The sequence below is a fragment of the Chrysemys picta genome, chromosome 2 (assembly GCF_011386835.1).
Source record: "Chrysemys picta bellii isolate R12L10 chromosome 2, ASM1138683v2, whole genome shotgun sequence".
Taxonomy (NCBI): domain Eukaryota; kingdom Metazoa; phylum Chordata; order Testudines; family Emydidae; genus Chrysemys; species Chrysemys picta.
Window position 1 is genome coordinate 71,109,272 of NC_088792.1, and position 21,455 is coordinate 71,130,726.

At 38.0% G+C, this 21,455-nt stretch overlaps 1 protein-coding gene across 8 annotated transcripts in view; it reads left to right on the top strand.

Annotated features, from left to right (window-relative positions):
- KAT2B (lysine acetyltransferase 2B) overlaps positions 1-20,053 on the top strand; it is a 62,288-nt gene extending 42,235 nt beyond the window's left edge. For 4 of the 8 annotated variants that reach the window (XM_042840131.2, XM_005297117.5, XM_065583470.1 and 1 more), the window contains 7 exons: positions 4,046-4,156; positions 5,842-5,985; positions 9,218-9,332; positions 10,054-10,090; positions 10,364-10,427; positions 10,525-10,609; positions 18,153-20,053. In XM_042840131.2, the coding sequence (XP_042696065.2) occupies positions 4,046-4,156; positions 5,842-5,985; positions 9,218-9,332; positions 10,054-10,090; positions 10,364-10,427; positions 10,525-10,609; positions 18,153-18,346 (750 nt within the window). In that variant the 3' untranslated portion in view covers positions 18,347-20,053. The remainder of the gene's footprint in view (positions 1-4,045; positions 4,157-5,841; positions 5,986-9,217; positions 9,333-10,053; positions 10,091-10,363; positions 10,428-10,524; positions 10,610-18,152) is intronic. The other 4 variants (XM_042840126.2, XM_042840123.2, XM_065583468.1 and 1 more) reach the window with 4 other exon arrangements.
- Positions 20,054-21,455: the final 1,402 nt, after the last annotated feature.

Consider the following 21,455-nt stretch of genomic DNA (forward strand, 5'->3'; position numbering starts at 1 on the left):
GACCACCCCCTTCAGAATAATTAAAAACATCTTCCATCAACACACTAATCTGTTGGCTCCCGTTATTGGGCTCTTTACTCTGTAGTCTTCACTGACTGGCCTTATATCAGCTTATTTTAACATTCACAGTTGAATGAAAATGGGCATTCTGCTTGTGAGGCAGTAATGCTATGGACCACAGCCTTAAATCACTTCAATTAACAATACAGTTTTTAAAAAGTGGGCACATTCTTGCATCTGGAATGCTGTATAACTCTACCAGTGTGTACTTGAAGGGTATTTAAATGTTAGGCCATGTCTACACTATGGGCATTATAGTGGCACAGCTAGGATGCCGTAACTATGCTGCTGTGGCACCCATAGTGTAGACACGTCCTAGAGTGACAGAAGGGGAGTTTCCATTGCCATAGACACTCCACCTCCCCAAGTGACGGTAGCTAGATTGATGGAAGCATTCTTCTGTTGACCTAGCTATGTCTGTACCAGGGGTTAGGTCAACACAGCTATGGAGCTCAGGAGCGTGGGTTTTTTGATGCCCCCGAGCGCCGAAGCTATATTGACCTAAATTGCTTGAAGAATGAACCTCTCTGCTTAAAGAATGAAGAGTGTAAAAGTACAGAACCAGATTTCCTTTTAACAGAGGATTTCAGGTGAATCAAAATTATGGCTGTTCGATTTCAACCTCTTGCCTTTAGATGGTGCTGTAGCTGTATATTCAGTCAACTGTGTTTATAGATGAGAATGAAACTAATTTGGAGTTCACATCACAGAGTTGGCAGAAGTTATGTGCTACATGTAGGCTCTTGGAAACAAAGAGCCAGGGTGGAGGAATAGCAGAGTGGGAGTTGAATGCTTTTACAGCCTTAAGTATCTTCCCTCAGTCTTGGATTCACTAAACTCCAGATTTAGAGAGAGAGATTCACTCACTCTCTTAGCTGGCGGTCTGTCACAAGGGCATTCATCCAGCATTTCAGCAGATTTAAACAATAAAATATAACAGTCCAGACATGTATATTTCTAAGACTAAATAAATAGAAAAATGTGTGTTCAGTGTGTCATGGCTTTTGCTGTTTTAGTACAAAGTTGTGCTGACACACTTTGTGTAACAGTTCTGCTGGGGTAGCCTTTCAAAAACCAAACAAAAAGGCCAACTGTGAAAAGTAGTTGCTTAAACAATACATGCATGAGCACTTTGGTGCACAATTATCAATTTTACACTCTTGGGTGCCTGTTAACATACATATATATTTGAGATAGCTACATCTGAAAACTGGGCTTTCTGTGGAAGGTGGCCAGTGCCAGCAGCTCACTCAGAAAATGTTTACAAATGGATCTTAGGAAGTGTTTTTCAGCAAGAAGAGGCAATCTTTATGAACTTTTAGATAGCTGGACTAAGTAAAATGGAGGACAATTTTTTTTTTTAAATTTAGCTTTTGAAAGTTGAAACAGTTTAGAAGTAGCTGCATGTGACATCTATGTACAAAATGTGCATTGTAGCTTGCATGTCTTAATTTCTCTGTATGAATATTCAGCTGCAGAAGTTTTTGTGAGAATGAATACAATTTGAATAAATGAAGAAATAAATTTACATAAAATAAGATAGCTAAATAAAAAATCATCTCTAGGACAAAATATTCCAGGTATATGTAATTGCCACTGTCCTTATCAGAATTACTTAAAAAATATTCCTTAAAGCCTCAGATGTGACATTGGGTTGGCTGGCAGACAAAATAATTTAGAACTCTTGCAATGGGTCACTAAACTTGTGACCAGAGAATGATGGGCACTGAAAATGTCATAGTGTATGTCTATAGTGCATTTAAAAACCCGTGGCTGGCCCATGCCAGCTGGCTTGGGTGAAGGGGCTGTTTAATTGTGGTGTAGATGTTCGGGCTCAGGCTTCAGCCTGGGCTCTAGGACCCAGCAAGGTGAGAGGGTCCCAGAGCTTGGGCTGCAGACAGAGTCTGAATGTCTACACTGTGGTTAAACAACCCCTTAGCCTGAGCCTTGCAAACCAGAGTCAGCTGGCATGGGCCAGCTGCGGGGGGCTAATTTCAGTGTAGACAGACCCATAGTCTTTAACTTACTGTTTGGATTGTTCTGCTACAGAGAAATAAGCTTGACTAGCACTTACAGCTCTAGTTTTTAGGTAAAAATGTTTTTTCATTACATTTTTATCAGGGTTTCTCCTATTTAAATTAAACCCTTGTGAATTTAGAATTTGAACACTGAAAATCCCTTTATGGTGAGCACATCGTAGAATTCTAAAGGACTTTTGGGACCCCTCAACAGTCCGTCAGTTGTCAAATCACGTATTTGATACCTGTCATACTCTTGAAAGGGTGAAACAAGTATCTTAGTAGCTTACTTAAATTTCAGAAATATGCAATTTAGGCCATAATCTGGGGTTGTAATTTGAAATGTGAAATCTGTAAAAGGACCCCAAACTTTTAAAGGGTAGCCACTGAGAATAAGTTGATGCACAGGTATTATACCCCACAGTGACAGGCTTTTCAAGCATGTGCCATTAGTAAGTATTCTGTATTCAATTTCCAATGTTTATTTATTCCTGATATAATTTTGTTGCCGTTTTCTAGAGGCTATTAAAGATAGTGAATGTTGTACTTTCCATTTTGTAATTTATCTTGTGTCAAAGCATAAGAAGTCTCCCAACCCTCCAATGAAATAAGGAAACCCCAGATATGTTTCCCAGACATTTTTAAAAGACTCCAGTTTTGTATCCATTGCCTCAATAATTGCAACATAAGCAGGAATGATTAATTCAGTTACATTGTGTGCAGTTAACATAAAATACTCTGTCTCATTAGTGGGTTTAGTGTGTATCAGTTCTTTTTCATCACAAGAGAAAAAGAATAGGACAGTTTAGAAATGTAAATAGCGTATTTATTTTCTGTAGGATTATTCACTTTTACCTACATTATTGTATAATTCTATTTTTGAATCAGATTGGGAATTTCAGAGTAGCAGCCGTGTTAGTCTGTATCCGCAAAAAAAAGAACAGGAGTACTTGTGGCACCTTAGAGACTAACAAATTTATTAGAGCATAAGCTTTCGTGGACTACAGCCCACTTCTTCGGATGCATCCGAAGAAGTGGGCTGTAGTCCACGAAAGCTTATGCTCTAATAAATTTGTTAGTCTCTAAGATTGGGAATTGTTATGGAATTCTTCGGATGCATCCGAAGAAGTGGGCTGTAGTCCACGAAAGCTTATGCTCTAATAAATTTGTTAGTCTCTAAGATTGGGAATTGTTATATTTGGAGTCAGAGGAAATCTTTATTCATTGTTTATTAATTTATATTGTGGTAGTGCCTAGAGACCCCAATCAGAGATCAGGCCTCCACTGGGCTCGGTGCTTTGCACATATAATAAAAAGATGGCACCTGCCCCAAAGAGCCTACAATCTTAGCATGTGATGAAAAACAACAGGTGAGTAAAACGAACAAGCAGAAGGGTAAGAGGACAAGGTAGCAATGAAACAATCATGATTACCATAATAAACAGCATTCTTAGTACATCAACTGCCTAGCCATTACAAAGTGTTTTGTAAGTGACATGACCAAAGTAAGTCTTAAGGAAGAATCTGTTTCTCAGATACATCATTGTAGCATCCGAACACCTTTAGCTTTGTTAGTCCCCAAGGTTGTGACTCTATATGTTGTATTTAAGTTAAATATCAAGTATATATAGATATATTCACCTTGAATTACAACTACCTGAAAAAATTACCTCTAGATCAACACTCTACTCCCCAAGAGAGTTGAAGTTGTTTCTTTTAGATCAAAAGTGAATCAATAACTAGAAGCTATGACATTCTGTGTCCTCCATTGGGTCACAAATGTGACCTTCCATGTATTTTAAATAGTTCAGTCTTTAATCCTCTCTAAATTACGAACCTGAGGTCCTTGATACAGCTCTGGAGAAATACTCCCTTCAAAGAACAGCCTTCCCTCCATAGCTTCTAATACAAGTAACACCAAAAAGGTTTTCCTCATGAGATGAATTTCCTTAACTATTTCCACATAGGGTTATGGAACTCACCTAATGAATCATCTGAAAGAGTATCACATCAAACATAACATTCTCAACTTCCTCACGTATGCAGACGAATATGCAATTGGCTACTTCAAGAAACAAGTAAGTCAGCCCAAGAAAAGTCTTCAGACAGTTTAAGACATTGAAATGTAGAAACACTACGGCCGTGTCTACAGTTACAAGCTTACAACTGCACAGCTGTTAGAGGATTTGTGTAGCTGTGTTATGCTGATGGCAGAGAGCTCTCCCATTGACATCATAAAACCAGCTCAACAAGTGGTGGTAGCTGTGTTGGTGGGAGAGCTTCTCCTGCTGACATAACCCTGTGGACACGAGCACTTATGGTGGCAAAACTTGTGGCACTTGGGGGTGGTTTTTTTGCACCCCCCGAGTAACAAAAATTTTGCCAACATAAGTGCTAGTATAGGTATGGCCTAAGTAAAATGTATTAGCAGCTGTGTAAAATGTGTAGTGTCTTTTTATTTTAATGTACAAAATATGTTCTGTGTTAGCCAAAGTTAAGGTACTATCTTTATAGAACAGTTTATTTTGAAGGAAAAATGTGAATGTATTTGCAGATTACATAATACTCTCAATTAAGTGTTTAAAAAAGTCACAGCTGAACTTGGTTAAGATAAATTAAAACTTTCTGATTTCCTAATTGTATGTTAAAAAGCTGTTACTAGTTGCATGCTCTTAATAAATCACTATTTTTGGAAAGAGTTTGAGGTAGGACAGATGTATGTGGGAATACAGTATTCTTACCACACTGAACAGAAATAGATTTAGCGCCTTATCTTGTATCTCTTTTGTGCTCACAAATCACATAATCACAGTGAGTTATGCCAGCAGAAAATTTTAGTCTAGTGTATGGTGACTTTGTGTTTTAATCTTACTTTGATCCTTCTTTAAAATACATACTAAATAAGGAGTCAGTTCAGCACTGAAGCACCAGTCCTGTTTTGGGTCTGCTACCATGGACCCATACACAGTTCTGTTAACTTCAGTGTGAATCCATGTGAGTGTGAATCCATGTTATCACAGTCCCAAATGCAGAATTGCCCCCCTATATTGGCAAATTTAAACAAAAACAAGTCAGATTCCGCTAGTCTAAGAAAATCCATAAGGAAGTGGCTAAAGGGGAGAAAAACTTCCCCCCTCATTGTTTCGTCAGAGAATTGTGGGGGTTGCCCTCCTATAGTATGTGTGGGTGTGGTGGGGTGTTCTGTCCCCAGTCCCTGCAGATTTTGAGATCTGTATGCTGTAATCTCTGGAACTTTCTTTGGTTTTATATTTTGTTTTTTATTTTTTGCACTTGATTTTTATGGGGGGGGCGGGGGGTTGGCTGATTTGGTTTTGTTCTTTTGGGGCACAATGCAGCAGCTTTACTTAGGGAAAACTTTCATTGACTTCAGCAGAAGCCTTGCCTGACTAGTGACTGCAGGATAGAGACCCTTTAATGTAATGTTGAAATAGAGCTGAAAGTTGCCTTCATACTCATCTATAAACATCTTACTTTGAATAAAAAACTGTCTCCCCGCCTCCCCCACAACATAACTGGTTACATTTTGGAGTTTAGTTTCTACTCCTGATATGGGCCATGATCCTGCATGTAAGTAACTGACTACTTGTGTGTAAAGCTACTTATCTTCTAACTAGGGCCATGGTCTGTAGCTCTTTCTTTATATTTTTGGTGTTTTGACAGTGTAATTCATAATTGGTTTTTCAAGTAATGTGAATGTAAAAAGAAAATTGCATTGTATCAATTTTAGTTTATCATTTCTTAGGGTTTCTCCAAAGATATTAAAGTACCAAAAGCAAAATATGTTGGCTATATCAAGGATTATGAAGGAGCCACTCTAATGGGATGTGAATTAAATCCAAGGATTCCCTACACTGAATTTTCTGTCATCATTAAAAAACAAAAAGAGGTAAATAATGAAATAAGATATTGTTTAATATTAACACTGTTTTAAAAAAGCCTACATATTTAAAATGTCTTATATAAATATTTCTAGAACACTTTAGTCAGCACTCTGACATCTATCCCCTTTCATGCCCATATCTGGTATTCAAAATCTCACACAAGCCATTTTAAAAATTAATTAAAACCTATATTTTATTCTGGCCTTAAAATTATCATAAATTTACCATCTCTCAGGCATAAATTCTCCTTTCCTACAGTTAACATTGAAAAAATTATTGATGTATTACTGATGTCACAAAATGAAATTACTCATTCTGGGTGAGCAGGTGTGTGAAATGTTGAGGTTGCTTTAATTATTTTTCAAATGGCTTTTTTAAAGTATTTGATTTACATAATCATTATTGCAGCATTCATTAATGGTAACTTTGAGTGGAAAGTTCTTATTTATATCTTTTAACTAGTTCACATTTTTTTTCACACAAAGATCCTGGTCCAGCAAAACATTTTAGCATTAAAGTGACAGTTAAGCACATGCTTAAATACTTTTCTGAAATGTGGTCCAGCTGGGTAGCCGATGAAATAGAAATGTTCACAAATACGTTTCTTTAAAAAGCACAAGGCTACTGGGTCCTTCTGTGATGGAGTCAGATCTTGTGATTTCAGTTTTATTTTGTAAAATAGCGTTTGTGTCAAGCAGCCATGTCCTTTTAACAGGAGAACATCCTGACTGAACAACAGCCTGCTCTGTTTGACAGAAGCTGTTTCCTATATTAGTCTTCCAAGTTCCAGTTGCTATTAATTGCATTACCTCAAAGGCAGAATTATTTTAAAAGATGAATGGAAAATGCAGTCTGTTCTTAGAGAACAGAGAGTCAAAACAACTGATTCTGGCCTTCATTTTTTTAAAAATCTCTCCTGATGCCTGTGTGTGTTAAATCTCACACACATTCTGTCTCTCTTCCTTTTACTTTCTACAGTTGATGCCAAGTAAAACAACTTTTTGTAAAAAATTCAGTCTTTCTGAGCACATTAGGTTCCTGGACATCATTTAGAAACCAAAGTTGACTAAAGTTGCATGTGTACTTAATAGCTAATTTGGGGATCCTTCAAGTACTAAAGCTTGTAATATATCTATAATAGATCAAAATGAATGGAAATTTAAGATCTAAATCATGAAAACATTATAGTTTTTTCCTTACCATTGTTTCTTCCTTTATGTGTGTATTTTAGTATAAGGAAAGATAATGTGAATAACTATAGTCATCCCATCTGATTGTGGTAGTATATTTCGTGACATTGAACTACCTGTATCTATTTAGATTTCTGTCACGTTTTGCCCTTCTGAGCAAAAAGTTCTTCTCCGCAGTAGCTAACTTTCAGCATCTCAGGGCAGCTTGAATTTGACACATATGCTGTGTCTTGCAAAACATATTTTTGAGCTAATCGGGCAGCCAGATGAAATTTCAGATTTCTTCTCAATGTAGGTGTCTGTAGGCTATATGCTTTTTTCCTCCCTTCAGAAAATTGAGCCCAAGGATAAAATTTTCAAAAGCTCCTAAATACCATTTTCAAAAGTGACCTGATCTGCACACAGATTTTGTACTGATTTCTGTTAGAGGTGTGATCTTTTCCCCCCCAGAGTAGTTATGCTTGAACATCTCTGGTGTGGGTGCAGTTATAATGGTATAAAGATGCCATATGCCAGAATAGCTTATTCCCCTTCCTACATGGGGATAAACTATTCCGGTATAAGCACCTTCATACCGGTATAATTGTAGCCATACTACAGGAGTTGTACTACTTTATCTATACCAGTATTGTTAAAGTATACAACTTTTGTGTGTAGATAAGCCATTAATCACCCTTAAGCCTATTTTCAAAAGTGACTTAGACACTTAAGTCATTTAGGTGCTTCTGAAAATTTTACCCCAGGTCTGGTTGCTTAGTTATTTTATGTGTTTTTCACTAGTCACCTTTGCTTAAAATGTTTCAAAGGAAGTTGAAGTGTCTCAGTTTGAAATAGTTTGAAATGCTCCATATCCTGATTTTTCTAGTTCTATCAGCTTGTACAGAATTTAAGCTTCCATTTAAAGAATTGGGTTGCACTCCTGTGGCTGCAAAGAAGAAGGTTCTGAATGTGAACCAACACACTGCTGTCTGGCATAGTCTGTAAATAAAGAAAAAACAATAGTTCTGGGAGGTATGAAAAATCCCAAATCACCTTGATGACTCGTTGTCTTTGAAGTCTAATTAACATGCTTAAATGTCAACATTAACTATTCCACCATTCATTTCTTCTGTAACATCCAGTAATTCTGGGATTGTGGGTGGAGTGTGAGGATATCACCACTTCCTTCTAACTTGGCTTTTGCAACATGCTGGTGGATAAGCCTCTGGTGTAGCCCGTACTGTAGTTCTTTGGCATTTTATCAGGTGTGTCAAAAATCTGAATTTTTTTTAGAGAAAAATAGTAAAGGATGAGTCTTTAGAAATCCCAGGGGGAGGGAGGGTGGTGCTGGTGGTTTTGTTTTTGAAGAAAATTCTCTCCCCCCATTATTAAAGGAAAACTATTGTAATGTAAAAGATATTGTGATTTCCAACTAATTAAAAAAATAAGTAAATAACCAATATTAAGTGTCCTAAATGTATAAAAGAACAATTAAACAGGAAGCAGTCATCTTGACCATGACATGTTTGAGAGAAAAAGCATAGCTAAGCATTTTAATGTACATCAAGAGCAGAAAACCAAATTACTTTGAACTGAGGTAACCAAAGGGAAAATATAAAATAGAATTTATCTTCCAATTGGGGCAGTTTCCTGACTTTTTATGCATTCAGATTTTGAACTGAATTTGTATCTCAATCCATATAATCAATCTGGACTTCCCGGGGGGGGTGGGGGTGGGGAACATGGCTAAAATGGCAGCTCTCATTAACGTAGAAGCACCTTCCACAGTTTGAGATTTTGAAATGGAACAGGTTTTTCTAAAATCTGGAGTATAAACAGTATTCTCATTTAGTAAAATATTTGTTGACGGGGTCAATCCTGCGTTCTTTATGCACCCAAAATGCTCACTGATTTTAATGGGACTCTGTGAGATCAGGGTCCTGTTATGTTTCACACTGCCACAGTTTTCTTTAATGTCCTACCACTTTGCCTTTGAGCCAGTCAACTACTTTCCTTGACTTTCAAAACTAAAATGGTCTCCCCCGCCTTCTCTGCAATATTATTACAGATCATTAAAAAGCTGATCGAAAGGAAACAAGCGCAGATTCGAAAAGTCTATCCTGGCCTTTCCTGCTTCAAAGATGGAGTACGACAGATTCCTATAGAAAGCATTCCTGGAATTAGTATGTACCAACCTCCCTTTATAAATGCGGAGCTACATCAAAACAGCCAAGGCCCAAGATTAGAAAAATTTGAATTTGCCAAGTATTGTCTTTTTAATAGGATTCAATTATCTAGGTTTGTTAATCTGATATAAGACAGGCTGGATCTGTTTCTAGTACCATTATTCACTTCTGGCTTAGAGACTTCCCTAAGGTATTCTGGTGTAGTGCTTCTCTACATACATTTATTTAATTCCGCCCCCTTTGTTTTGCTTCACAGTGCAATCGGCATTTTCCCTCTGAGTTCATCTTACGTTTACAATCCTAGACCGCAATACAGTTCTGTATTAAATAGATACTTATTTGAATCAGGGCACAACAATGCTACAACCAATTATTTTTTCAGTTGTCTGTGTAATATATTTTATGTCCATAGGAAATAATTGTGTTGAATCATTTTTACATCTATTTTCTTTACATAGAAGAGGCTGGATGTAATGATAAAAGATGGTAAAGAATTTTTAAAAAACAGTGCATTCCTTGTAGAGCATGTTACAGCATACTTGAGTGTGGTATGTAGGAAATTAGATTGGGTGGGAGCTAGAGTGCTGTAGTTTTATTAGGATTAGTCTTTAGAAAGCTTTTTATTGAGGGAGTACTGTAATTTTATTAACATTTTAGATTCATATTAATTTTAACCTGAACTAGTTCTCATGTAATGTTTAATTTTGTTGGTGTGCAGGAGAGACTGGCTGGAAACCAAGTGGAAAAGAGAGAGGGTAAGTACTGCTTGGACAAAGGATGATGATGATGAAGCAGTTTGGGAATCCTTTGAGAACAAACGTCTCTAAATTGAGTAACTTTGAAATATTTTTTTCCATCTATCACAAAACGGAGATAAGGAATCTGCTGTAGAATAGCTCTTGGGTCTTATTTTTCCATTAATGATAAAATGTTTTAAATTTGTGAGTTGCTCTTATGTAAGATGTAGCATTGTAGAAAATGAACATAAGAGATAAAGCTTATCTTCTTTGTTAATATTTTCTTTCAAGTAAAGAACCCAAAGATCCAGATCAGCTTTACAGCACATTAAAAACCATCCTGCAGCAGGTGAAGGTGGGTATTAGTTTTAGTTTACCTACTTCAAAGATTTTGAAATGATTTCCAATATGGAGTTTCCATATTAGATACCTTACTTTTTTCTTTACCAAAGAGCCATCAAAGCGCTTGGCCCTTCATGGAACCTGTGAAGAGAACAGAAGCTCCTGGATATTATGAAGTTATAAGGTTTCCCATGGGTAATGCCATTAACATTTTTAAAGTATAAACTTAAAGATCTCTCTAGCTGGAGACATGTGAGACAAGTATAATCATCAAGATTTATTGTTACAAACATTTTCTAATGTATTGCTTGCAGTGCGATAGTTTGCAATTCAGCAGTGGCAAAAATATATTGCTATCAGTTGAAATGTATGAATAGCTTGTAACTTCAGTGAAGCATCTATATTATGTACTCCTGTAAGAAAACACACAATATTACAGTACCTGAGAGGATCCCACCAACCTCTTAATCGGGTCTATCCCAGCACCTTTTAGCTGACTGTATGGGTTAAGAGACCTGTGAAGATATGATCTCACATGAAGGGTAATTTGCCATTGCATATTTTGTTGTATATTTTTATCTAACTTGTTAAAAAACCCAGAGACAAAATTTCCAGACTCACCTAAGTGACTCAGAAGGCTAGGTCCTATTGTCTGGCTGTGCTGGAAGAAAGACAGGAGGCAATGGGTGTGGTTCCATTAGGCCAAAACTTCATTCATTTGAAATATCTGGGAGTACCCGGCAGTAAATTGTACAGTGAACCCATTCTTTCCTTAGTCATTTCCACATAATACCCAGGCATCATGCTGCTGGGACTTCTCCACTCTCCCCTCACCTGAGGTGAAAGGGAGTTATGAAAGGAGGGAGGTCAAGATATGCAAGACAAAGGAGCCTCAAACCCCCTTCCTCAGCTCCTTTAAGGGATGCTTTCCTTCAAACCCTTTTCTAGTCCATTTTATCCAGTAACTGTGTCCCTTCCATACTGATTACCTGCACTTGACATCTGCTCAGGGCCGGCGCAACCCATTAGGCAACCTAGGCAGTCGCCTAGGGTGCTGCGATTTGGGGGGCGGCGACCGCGGCGGTATTTCAGTGGCGGGACCTTCCACCGCCTCTGGGGGGGGGGGCGGCATTTCGGGGCGGGACTGGCGGCACTCCTGCATCTGCTGCAAGTTTTATGTACCAGGTTGCAAAATTATAACCTACCCTCTGTGCCCCACTGGGTCCCAGACCTGCTGTGGGGAAGGCAAAAAAAAACAACCCACCATAAAAGAGGGCTTCTCTGCGACTGGCTGGGTATAAATACCTCCTCCTCCTCCCCCCCCCCCCACCCTACTTTTCTGGTCAGCAGGAAGGGCAATAGAGTGACGGTCTCTTGACTTGGCCCCAGCTATGCCCTGCCCTCCTGTCCGTCCCTCCTTCTCCTCACTCATTTAACTTGTAATTTAAATTTAAATCAAGTGCTTGTTTCAGTTTAAGCTCAGCACATGTGCTAATTATCATAACCAGTCTTACAACATTTTTATTTTGAGATCTTGAAAATCACTGTGTGTGTTTTCTATGGCCCAGCTATTGTACGTGCTTCTATTGCAACACAACTGCTAATGAGAAAAAAATGAATTTTTACTTTGCCTTTGCTATGCTGTACAATTGTATATACTGATTCCCTCCTGTCCTAAACAAATGCTTATTTGCTTTCTGGCACCACAGAACTAAAACTGAATCAAACTCTGCCTTCATTGCCTTACAAATCATTCCTCCCTCTCTTACTGCTTCCAGTCATGGTATTTTCTCTTTTGATCGGAGAACAAACACAACTTCATTGAGGCCACTGTCGGTATCTCTGTGAATCAGTCTGTAGGGCATAGAAAACCCTCTGTTCGGCTACACCGAAAGGACAAGAAACACTGGATGTGGTTTAATTTAGGCTGCAACTTTATTATTAACTGGTTGGGTGCACCCAGCAGATAAAAGTGTACAGTGCAGGTAACTCTATGACTATTTCAGTATCTACATAGGGTGGGGTGGGGACGGCTTCCGTCAGCCACCCTCCCCCCCTTTCATCTTTCAACTGGCTGCTGGGTCCTTACCATCCTCCCACCTCGAATGAGGGTTAAAGTGGGCTCTAAGGGGTGCGGGTGTTGGCTCCCTGCCATGCCAGTCAGAGAGTAAAAGTGGGCTATCGGGGGGGAGTGGTTGGCTCCCTGTCGTGCCAGTCATAGGCGCCTCCCCTTCTGCTCCACCCCCGTTTCCACTCCTTTAACAAACACCTCCTTCAAATCCTTTACCAAACCATAGATCTGATCACTGTATTCCTTCCCTGCAGAGTACGTGCACTGGATGTTTGCCCCAGGCTTACAGAATGAGTTGTGACATCACAGCCTAACTCCTGTTCTATGCTTACTTCAACTAAGTTTCCCCCCCCCCCCCCCCCCCAAGAACGTGCTGTGGGGAAAGTGAGCCCCCCCCACCACTCTGTCTTGGCCAATCTGGTGGTGAGGGAAAAATTCTTTCCCAGCCCTCCCGCCCCTGTCTCACAAAAGATCCTAACCAAACTTGGTATTTCACCACTTTTATGGCTGGGAGGTTGGGTGCTGCTCTGCCTGGTCCAGATAAAAGAGAGCTTTTCCTGCTTGGCTTGCATCTATGTACTCTCCTCCCCCTTCTGGTCACTTGCGGGGGATGAGTCAGCGTGCCCAGGCTAACCTGCTCTGAATCTGCAGCAATGCCCTTAAAGAGGTAGAGTGCTTCCCCCAGCAAGCCAGACAATGCCCCTGCCACCACATGCTTAAGGTGTGGTGCGGTCATTCTAAAGCGTAGAGATGCAATACATAGCTTTTCTGTGGAGTCCTCGATTAGTTACTAGGAACATACCCACCATTCTGCCTTAATGATTATTGTACATAACTAATCCTTGCCATATAGGAAGTATATGCGTTTGTATAAAATAATAATCACCTTCCAGTATCCTCTTAAAGCAAAGGTATTTCATTTTCTCTTCTCAGTGAAGAAAATGAATGCCATATTGCCATATGGCTGAATATTATGAACCTGCTTTGTGCACAGAGTTTAGGCCACCATTTACTCAGAACAGTTTTAAGATTATAAAGAACACTTACTGCCTGGATTGGATCAATATTATCCTTCATTTTTTTTTAAATGTTCTGTGCTGTGGATAAAATAAACAAACAATCTCTGTCAGCCTTCATTTTAAGGTGAAGATAAGTTTATCATCTCAACTAGAGCATCCAACACCAAACAACTGAAAGCTCAGTTTTTGATTTGTGAGCCTGCACATTGTATTGTCCTCCTGACTGCCAATATACTGACACTTTAAAAAAATCTTCATGTGATTGAACATATCAACAATGATAAAAGATAAACAGCCCTCAGCTTTGTGTTTTTCTTGTGTGGGATGAATGTGTTTTGCCAGATTTCTACATCCTTGCGTTATCAAACATAAAACACCCATAATAATGTTTTATTTTTAAAAAGTTCCCGTGCAGCCTAAATTGCAACACATTTTATGGGTGTATAGCCATAGGTTTTCTGACTACATCCAAAGGCAGGTTTTCTCTGAAAGGAGTCCCAAAGATGGATAACTAGCCCGGGTTTATCTGGTTTCCCCTGATATTCCAAATGCTTTTGCAGCTACTTATTTTTCTAAACTTTATCATTTCTAAATGGTGCCTTCTTATTTCATTTAATTTTTTTTCTTTTCACCTGTGGTAGTCCAGGATGCATGACTAAATGGAAAACACTTCTAGTTTTGCTGGCCATAGCTAGGCTTTGATGATAACGTTCCTGTCAGATGAATGAGGAGAATCTACACAACTGTTGGAGCTAGATTATACTGTTTGATTCCATAAAACAAAAGAGTGTTATGGTTAAACTAGTACAACCGGTTAATCTTTTTCTATATGCATCCTTTGTAGAATTAATACCATTTCTGTTTTTCCCCAAATCAGTCTGAATCCTAAAGGTACAAATCATCCCCAGGTGAGCTGAGCATGAAATTAGCTTGAGGCCTACATTTCACAGTGCTATGCCCAGGCCTGCACACACACAAGTTGCGCTGATTTAACTAAATCAGTTTAGACAGATTTAGCTACATCAGTGCAAGGCCGTGTGTTAGACCCTCTTAAATTGGTTTAAGAGTTTCATATGTAGTCTTAGGCCAGGTCCACACTAAAAAGTTAAGTTGACCCAACTACGTCACTCGGGTGTGAAAAATCCATACCCCTGAGCAATGTAGTTAAGCCCACCTAACTCCCAGTGTAGACTGTGCTAGATCAGCTGAAGAATTCTTTCGTTCACCCAGCTGCCACTCTCGGGAAGGTGAATTAACAACAGTGACAGGAGAATCCCACCGTTTGCTGATGTGAGTGGCTACACAGCAGTGCTGCAGCTGTTCCTCTGTAATGGTTTAAGTGTAGACATAACCTAAGCTAATGTCAGCAAGCAATCAACTTTAGCTAAATCGATACAAAATACTCTTAATCTGATTTAAGAGTGCCCTCAGAAGGGAATTACATTAATCTAACTAAATCTGTTTCTAAACACATTTACTGATAAATCAGTTCAACTTTTGTCTGACAAGGTCTGAGTCTCCAGAGTGGGAAAGGCTTGACTTGTATGCAGCTGGCGTATACTACACGATTCCTAGTTTTTGTGAACTCAAGGTTCAGTGCTGCCAGTATTCCATGTAAGAAACATAGTGTTCCCTTCATTTCTCCAAATACATGTACTCAAGGCCCAGAAAAGAGCCCTAACACTGCTCCAAACTCCTGTGGTGGTAACACGTTGCTTTCATGCTTCAGTTCCCTTCCCACCCTCACTTACCCATTTACATGCTGAAATGTCCTCAGTTTGGTGTAACGAACATAGTGGCATACTTTTGTGTTACATTTTTGCATATTCCTACTTATTGTGCACAGTATCTGCTTGTAAATTTGGGGTCACTGGTAGAATTGACTTACATAAAATGTTTTGTATGGGTGGTAGCCGTGTTAGTCTGGATCTGTAAAAAGCAACAGAGGGTCCTGTGGCACCTTTAAGACTAACAGATGTATTGGAGCATAAGCTTTCATGGGTGAATACCCACTTCGTCAGTGTTTTATTACTTTTGACAGTGGCTTTGGCTTCTAGAGTCAATGACTTATACATTCTAGTGGCTGTTTTTCTCTTTTTTCTTACAGTACATTTGCCACTAAGAAAGTGGTTTTTCCTTATGTGAATTTCTTTCCAGTAGTAGAAAGCTGAGGTCTGACATCATCCTACTGGTATTTTCCCCACTGCCAATAACATTCATGGTCTTCCTTCACAAACTAGATTTAAGGGCCTTTGGGGATCTAGCTGGATCTTAAAAATGCTATGCAGCTCTGTTTTGACATAGGCAGAACTGTGGCCCAAATAGCAATTTGACAGAAATCTGAAAGGTACACCTAATTTGTGTAGGGGTGTGTGTGTGTGTGTGTATTGTTCACGTGTGTCTGCATTAATTTTTTCTACAGTCTAAATACATGTTTGTGCTGTTGATTTAATAATGCATTTCATAAAAATTAAAATAGAGATTCAGCAGAGATTCTTTCGCAGCCAGGAAGTCTGTGTCAGCAATTTTTATTCCTCTCTCTCTTTCCTCCTTGATTTGTATGTTTTATTTAGGTGGATATTTCATTCTATTCAACTAAATAAAACATACAAATCAAGGACTTTACAAATCAAGTTTAGCAACATTTTGAAATTTCTCCCTAAACTGATGTGTGCTTTAGTTATTTGTGGATTGCTCCAGAAAAAGAGACACGAAATCATATCTCAATGGTTGCTTTGTGTTTGTTACATGCAGACTGTACAAATATTGTTATACCTAATTGGGAGGAAAAAAACCTGCGAGGAATTGGGATGAAAATGTTGACTGTATACTCAGATAAAGAACCAGTGTTTTAATGACTTTACTCATTTTTAATATATGGAAGATGTCCATTAATTAATGATTTTTGATCAGATTTACTCATTTAATGAAGAAAACAATGGTAAAAATGGAGATGAAAGTGTTGCTGGATTACTGTCAGAGAGACAATTAAATAGTTTGCTTACCGGTATGATTGATTTACATTCTGCTAAAGTCAGTAGGAGCTTGCCTTTGTGAGAACTGAGTCAGGATCTCAAGAATTAGCCCCCAAAATGGGCACAGGACAGAAAGCCCACAGTTGTTAGGTGCTAGATAAATGCAGAGTGTTCCTGGTTGTTGGAGGTACAACATGACAGGAAATGGATAAGCCTTTGCCTTTATAGTAGCTGTTACTGAGTTTTTTTGCCTCATTGCTATTCATAGATGGAAGCATGAGTGTCTGTTAGCTGTTTCTTTTGTAGAATGCTGTGCAACAAAACTAGCAAATGGCAGAATGGCTATTTGTGGGTACTCAGCATACCTATTCTTCTTTTCTGAAAGAATTTCACGTTAGTTGTAATTTATGTAGGGCTTGTCTCTTGTTTGGAGAGTCATCTTTTTTTGCAGATCAATGGCAGAAGGATGGGTGAAAAAAGCTCAGAGTATCTTTATTTCTGCAGGGTCTGATACTATCACTCTACTGTAACGGAGACACGAATGTCATTTTTGGAGCTGTGCATTCTTCTTTAGGGATCTCATGGCTTTACAGTGAATGTGCCAGGATCTCCACTGCGAGCAGTGGATTGTGTGGTCCTTGGCAATGAGTAAGATTTTTTTCTGGTGCACTGATTAGATATTTTATTAAAATATTATTTTTTTTCTTTCATGTTTCTAGAGCCTGGGCTCCAGCACTGCTATGATATAGCTGTGAACTGGAAAAGCATTCTGGCCATCTGGTTATGCTAGTGCACACAGAAAACATGTCACTACCTCAAAATTTTTATATCCAGTACTAGCACCTCCAAAATAGAAACAAGGTTTTAACAAGACCTAGTGTAGAACTATGGATTGCAAGGTCTAGATGTGTGTTGAGTTCATTGATGTGTTTTGTGAGCAAAAATAGTGGAGGACTTTCGTCACTTTGTTTCAAAGCTGCTGAACAGTAGATGGTAAAATACACTTGCTTAGATTGCTGAAAAACAGAAATCTTGTTTCATAAAAACCCTGTATATTTTACTTGGTTTTCCTCTTCATTAAAATATAAAATAGTGTTCGTGATTTACTCTGTGCATAGTATATTACTTCTATGCACTTTTACTTACCACGTGTAATAGAGATGTGCATTCCTTGCTGTATTCAAACTGAATGGCATATGTTGATTAACCTGATGCTGTTTTTGTTAATGCAGATAGCTAGAAATTACATGGCAGTTTGAACTTTTTATTCACATACGCTAGGGCCTCATCCTTCAAGGTGGTGAGCTCAACTTCTGAGGTTGAGGAGACTCAACGCCTTATAGGATCAGGGCCTTACAGAGACAAACGAGTATCAGGAGAACAGCAAGTATGCCTTAATCTTTAAATTGAGACATTTTAGGTGCTGCAGAATTGCATTCATTGTTAGTGACAAAGATGCTTATGTGACATAGGGCTTGATCCTGCACTACTATTCAGTTTTGCTATTGACTTCAATGAGAGCAGGATCAGGCCCTAAGGGAATAAAAGTAATTAAGAATAAGTAATTTTCCATTAAAAAAAATGAGCTGATGGCAAAGATTGTGTATCCCAAGCACTGTATATGTCTTTAGTATTATAGGAATCAGATTGCTAATCTTTTTTTTCCTGTACAGATCTGAAAACCATGAGTGAACGACTCAAGAATAGGTACTACGTGTCTAAGAAATTATTCATGGCAGACTTGCAGCGGGTCTTTACAAATTGCAGAGAGTACAACCCCCCTGAGAGTGAATACTACAAATGTGCCAATATATTGGAGAAATTCTTCTACACGAAAATTAAAGAAGCTGGATTAATTGACAAGTGACAGTTGTTTCTTTCAACCAATCAGTGTGCCTAATTTATAGGCACAGTATGCTATTCACCTTCATGTAGATTTGGGACTTAATACATATATGTTCAAAAAAACCTCTGTGTATTTTAACTAGCACTTTTAAAAACCCTTTTAGTTTTGCAAACATGTATTATACTGAAGTTACAGAAAATGTTTATTTTATTAAAATGAAGCTTTATAATGTATTTAACATTACTTTAAAACTTCTTTTGCATACATATTTGCAGTATGGTCAAGAATAGGCTTTTTATTGGATATCCCCAAAACTTTCATATGGGAATTTGCACGTTTGGGGATTTGGAATCAGAAATTCCCATACAACGAATGTTTTAGCTTATCTAATGCAGTATATATTTGAAGAAGTTTTATTTTTTTCCAGTAAAAACAAAACATTAAGGGAAAATTACAGTTTAAGAGGCACTGAAATATGTTTTGTCTCTACGTTTCATTGTAGAGTCCTTTATATATATTATTTTTTAAAAGAAACAGTCAGCTAGTTGAGACACTATGAGAGAAAAGCAACTTATTCTGGAAAGGAACTGCTTTGAATCTTTAGGAAAAAATCCTATATAGATGCAAACTTTTCTATGGATTTGGTTTTAGATAAATATCTACCTGCAAATAACTTGTGATTTCATAACCACTATTTAAAAAAAATCATATTGACTTTGCTTATGCAGGACATAAGTTCCCCAAATAACTCAAAAATTGTAGTAGGCATATACTATAGTCACATACTTTACTTTAGTAGGGATATGTTTTTGATGTACTTCAGTGAACCATTCCATTTCCTGGTCGTTTAATTGATACATTCTTTAGAGTTTCAGACACAGATCATGAAGACTGTTGCTTAAGTACATACAAAAATGTTACATATCACAGCCTCTAGTTTATGTATTTGCCTATGTGGTAAACTGGATTTTCTACCAAGTTCTACTGTAAACATTTTATTAATTATAATGATATTTAGACCCAGGAATATATTTAAAAAGTTACACAGCTCATGTTAATACATCATTAGGTATCAAATCAAGCACTTCTGTGTACTACTGCTTACACTACATATAGGAGGTACTCTTACCTTTCTAATAGAGAGAGAGATTAATACAGGCCAAAAAAGAAATTGTCACTTGACATTAATTTTATAATTGAAATTTATAAACTGGTTTTGTGAAGCCTCAACTTTAACTTGGTGTTTTTATATGTACAGATGTTACATGGTAAAGTGCAGTAGTTATCAGGTTGAAAATAACTGAGTTGTGACGAAACATATTCTTGCAAAATACCTGTGCAGTGTTAAATCACAATTCTATTCAACAAGTAGATGCCAGAAATTAGTTGGAAGTAGCTATTGTGGTACTAAAGGTATTCAAAATGTTAACATTAGAATTGCCTCAATGCTTAATATCTGAAACCAGTCTGAATTACATTTAGATTTGTAACTATAAAGGTACAATACTAGAATTGTATTAAAGCATCCAGTACTGACTAGAAACTATATTGTAAACTGGGCCTACAGATGCACCTGTTGAGCTTGGTATCCTGTGAAAGTTTGTTATTTTCTGAGTAGATTTTCTTACTGTCTTTAAATCAGATTGTCTCTTCTATATTGAAAGCATTTGTTTTCTAATTTAAAAATTAATATTTTCATAGATATTGTGCAATAAAGCTACAGTAGGATGTGTGGTTTTGCAAATGCTTTAACAGCCGATAAATTTTACATTTGTAAAATTAATATATTGTACTGGTACAGAATAGTTTTAAATTATATATATATAGATATATAGATATATACATACATATATATATAAAACCTAATTATTTTGGTCTCTTATTTCAATAGATGACTGCTCTGAAGACAATATTTTATTAGTTCTCACATTTAAAAAAATACACTGAAGCGGTTTATATTTTCTTGTATTGAACAGAGATTTGCAAGGCCCAGCTATGCAATTCGTTTATCTACCAAGTTGCACTGTGGGTAGCTGCTCTAAAGTTAACACTGCAGGCCAATGAGTTCATTTGAGTGTAAAGTCTGCAGAGTTGGGCCCTTCTTCATGAAAAGCAATGAAAATTCCAATAAGTCTGCACATACAGTATATGCACTATTCAAGCTGAAACATTCATGCTACAAGTGCCTGTAATGGTTTGAATAAATCTTTATTGGCTTTAGCTGTTTAGTAAAGTTGACAGTCTATATTATTTTTACTTGGGTATCTGCTCTTGTGTGGTTCATGGTATTTTTTGCCCTCGCAAGAGCCATTTGCTGTCTTCATTAGCTCCTGGCTTTTGATGTGTGTCCAGTTAATTCCCTTGTCTAGATACTAGAGTACCTAGTTTTGGGATTTTAATTCTCTTCCACTTGGACACCACCTGTGAAGCAGCAGATGGTGGTAGGTACAATCCTTCTGCTGTGCTCTGTGCAAGCTGCAGATTATGGATAACTTTCTTAGGCAGTCCTAGATAAAGTGCAGCACTGTACTAGCCCAAACTCAAACACAGGCATAACTTCCAAAAGAGTGTGAAAGCGAAACGATCACACTGTTGAGAGTTGGAAATAATTAGCCTTGCCACTGTGTGTAAGTTGTAGCTCTGTCAGCCCTTTAGGTTATACCTACTGCCATTAAAAACCCACAACTGGCCCATGCCAGCTGACTCAGGCTCATGGAGCTTAGGCTAAGGGTGTGTTTAATGGTGGTGTAGACATTGACTGGGTCCCAGAACTTGAGCTCCAGCCCAAACCCAAACATCTACACTGCACTTAACTTAGTAAATTAGCCAGTGAGCAAGCAGGTGCCTTTCAGGACCAGCCTAGCCAATCATCTGGGTAATTTTGGAAATGATGCAACAGAGCAAAGGGTAGGGCCAGGTTGAGACTCTTGCCTGCAGTGATTCCTACCTCTCCATGCATAGGAATGGAAAACTTATACATAATTTCCTTTCTGCTAGCAGCATCTCCCTCAATTCTGAACATCTGGGTTGCTTTCCCCTCTCTGCAGCTCACAGAGACAAATCAGTGTTTTGGCATGGAATTGTCTGGTCACCCCCTCCACCCCACTCCTGCTTTTAGCCAGATGAGTTG